This window comes from Babylonia areolata, chromosome 16 (genome assembly GCF_041734735.1).
Source record: "Babylonia areolata isolate BAREFJ2019XMU chromosome 16, ASM4173473v1, whole genome shotgun sequence".
NCBI classification, from domain to species: domain Eukaryota; kingdom Metazoa; phylum Mollusca; class Gastropoda; order Neogastropoda; family Buccinidae; genus Babylonia; species Babylonia areolata.
The window spans coordinates 11,728,079-11,730,568 of record NC_134891.1 but is presented as its reverse complement, the minus strand read 5'-3'; the positions used below and the strand labels follow the sequence as shown (position 1 = coordinate 11,730,568).

The following is a 2,490-nucleotide window of genomic DNA, read 5'->3' as shown; positions in this document are numbered from 1 at the left end:
ACACTGCCGGAGACATACAGACAGACAGACAGATATTTCAGATCAAATACAGCGCTGCGTACGTTGATATATCGCCTCAACGTAGTAGTTCTCGTGAAAATGGAGTTTGAATGAGATTTATTACTGTGTGGGTCTGCGTTTCCTTAGCTTCTGAAAAAACGCATTCGAAGGCTTAGATCCGCTGGTATCATCGCGATTCTCCTACTTTTTTTTTCCATAATCGCGGCCTACCAATGAATTGGTGATCCCAATTTGCCTACTCCATATTCGCCTATCACTGGCTTAACTGACGATCCCGATTCGCCTATTTCTGTTTCGTCTGATGATGAAAATTATGCCTGGGCTGGCAGGATATACTAACCCGGGCCGTCCATACCAAGCCGGCTTCTACTGTAAACTCCTAAGCTACCTCCCCTGGCCACGACTGCCTCCGCCCCCTCTGCACCCCCTCCCTGGCCACCTTCCCATTATCCCCGATCTTGCCCCACTGACCCTTCTCCTCAGTGACATTCCCAGTGAACCATGTGGCTCTCAATCCCCGCCTACCAATCCCAAAGTGGCTTTCCCCGAAGGCTGTTTTTTCCCCATCCTCAATTGTGTAATCCATGTCAGCGTTCGGTGGCTTATGGAAACAAGAACATGGCCAGCATGCACACCCCCGGAAACGGAGTATGACTGCCTACCTGGCGGGGTAAAAACTTTAAACCTTCTTGAAAACTTAAGGCAACCATTGCAAATCCACAGGAATAGAGTCAACACTTTATCCACCAAAGAACACTGAGAGGAGTCCAGTTGCCGAGTGTGATCGCCCCGAGTTAAATTTGACAATGCTTGTTCAATACACCGCTATCCAACCAAACTATAGTACCATAATGTCAAGATGTACATCAGCCATCGAATTATATATTGTTTGATTTCTTTGTATTCCGATGTGTTAACTGATTTATATATGATAGTCAGTCGTGTCCGACTATGACCATCAGAACAGCAGAGGAGGCAACCGTGCTGTTCCGACTATTTGGGCTAGAATTTGATTATAGTGGAGAGTGTCTTGCCCAAGTACATCCCCACTCTCTCGGCCAAGAGGGTTTTAGGACAGTTGGCGTTGGGGTGGTTCCCAAAGGCCAACTAGCCCACAAGGCTGCAGCACTAAGAGCCAGTGCAATTTTGCCGCCTAGTTTGAGAGTCATAGTCCTTGATTGATTGATTGATTGATGTGGATACTTATATAGCGCCTATCCTCGGTCAGAGACCAAGCTCTAAGCGCTTTACATACACGGGGACATTTACACAACAGGCTGCCTACCTGGGTAGAGCCGCCGACTGACGGCTGCCACTGGGCGCTCATCATTCGTTTCCTGTGTCATTCAATCAGATTTCAGACGCACACGCATACACACTCAGACATGACCGTTTTTATTTATTTACCCCGCCATGTAGGCAGCCATACTCCGTTTTCGGGAGTGTGCATGCTGGGTATATTCTTGTTTCCATAACCCACCGAACGCTGACATGGATTACAGGATCTTTAACGTGCGTATTTGATCTTCTGCGTGCGCATACACACGAAGGGGGTTCAGGCACTAGCAGGTCTGCACATATGTTGACCTGGGAGATCGGAAAAATCTCCACCCTTTACCCACCAGGTGCACCGAGATTCGAACCCAGGACCCTCAGATTGAAAGTCCAGCGCTTTAACCATTCGGCTATTGCACCCGTCACAAAAGACTAAGCTGTAAATGGTTTCCCATTGACTGGAGAAACCATTGATAATACAGCTCTCACTTTGCTGTTGGCCCAAATGTAAACTTATGTCAATCTGTGATATAAGCCGAGTGTGGGTATTATCAATGCACATGTACCATGTGGGACTGAAGACAGACTGATGGGGGAAGTGGCGGATGCTGAGTGCGTCAGAGTCGTTTCCGTCCTTTTTATTTTATTCTATTTTCATTTTCTTTATTTATTCTTGTTTTCTTTTTATTTTCTTTCTTCTTTCTTTCTGTCTTTCATTATTTCTTTTCTTTCTTTTTTTCTTTTCTCTTTCTTTTCCTTCTTTCTTTCTTTCCTCTCTTCTTTCTTTTCTTTCTTTATTTTTTCATTCTTTTCTTTCTTTTCTTTCTCTCTTTGTGTTCTATTTCTTTTCTTTCTTTTCTCTTTTCCTTCTTTCTTTTCTTTCTTTTCCTTCTTTCTTTTCTTTCTTTCTTTCTTTTCTCTTTCTTTTCTTTCTTTCTTTTCTTTCTCTCTTTCTGTTCTCTTTCTTTTCTTTCTTTTCTTTCTTTCTTTTCTTTCTTTCTTTCTTTTCTCTTTCTTTTCTTTTTTCTTTTCTTTCTCTCTTTCTTTCTTTTCTTTCTTTCTTTTCTTTCTCTCTTTCTGTTCTCTTTCATTTCTTTCTCTCTTTCTGTTCTCTTTCATTTCTTTCTTTCTCTTCTTTCTTTCTTTTCTTTCTTTTCTTTCTTTCTTTTCTCTTTCTGAGGACACTCCCTTCCT

General features: G+C 42.9%; 1 protein-coding gene across 1 annotated transcript in view; it reads right to left on the bottom strand.

Annotated features, from left to right (window-relative positions):
- The window catches only part of LOC143290751 (uncharacterized), a 33,368-nt gene extending 32,761 nt beyond the window's left edge, over positions 1 to 607 (bottom strand). The window contains exon 1 of the mRNA XM_076600265.1: positions 410 to 607. Coding sequence (XP_076456380.1) covers positions 410 to 607 — 198 coding nt within the window. The remainder of the gene's footprint in view (positions 1 to 409) is intronic.
- Between the last annotated feature and the right edge of the window lie 1,883 nt (positions 608 to 2,490).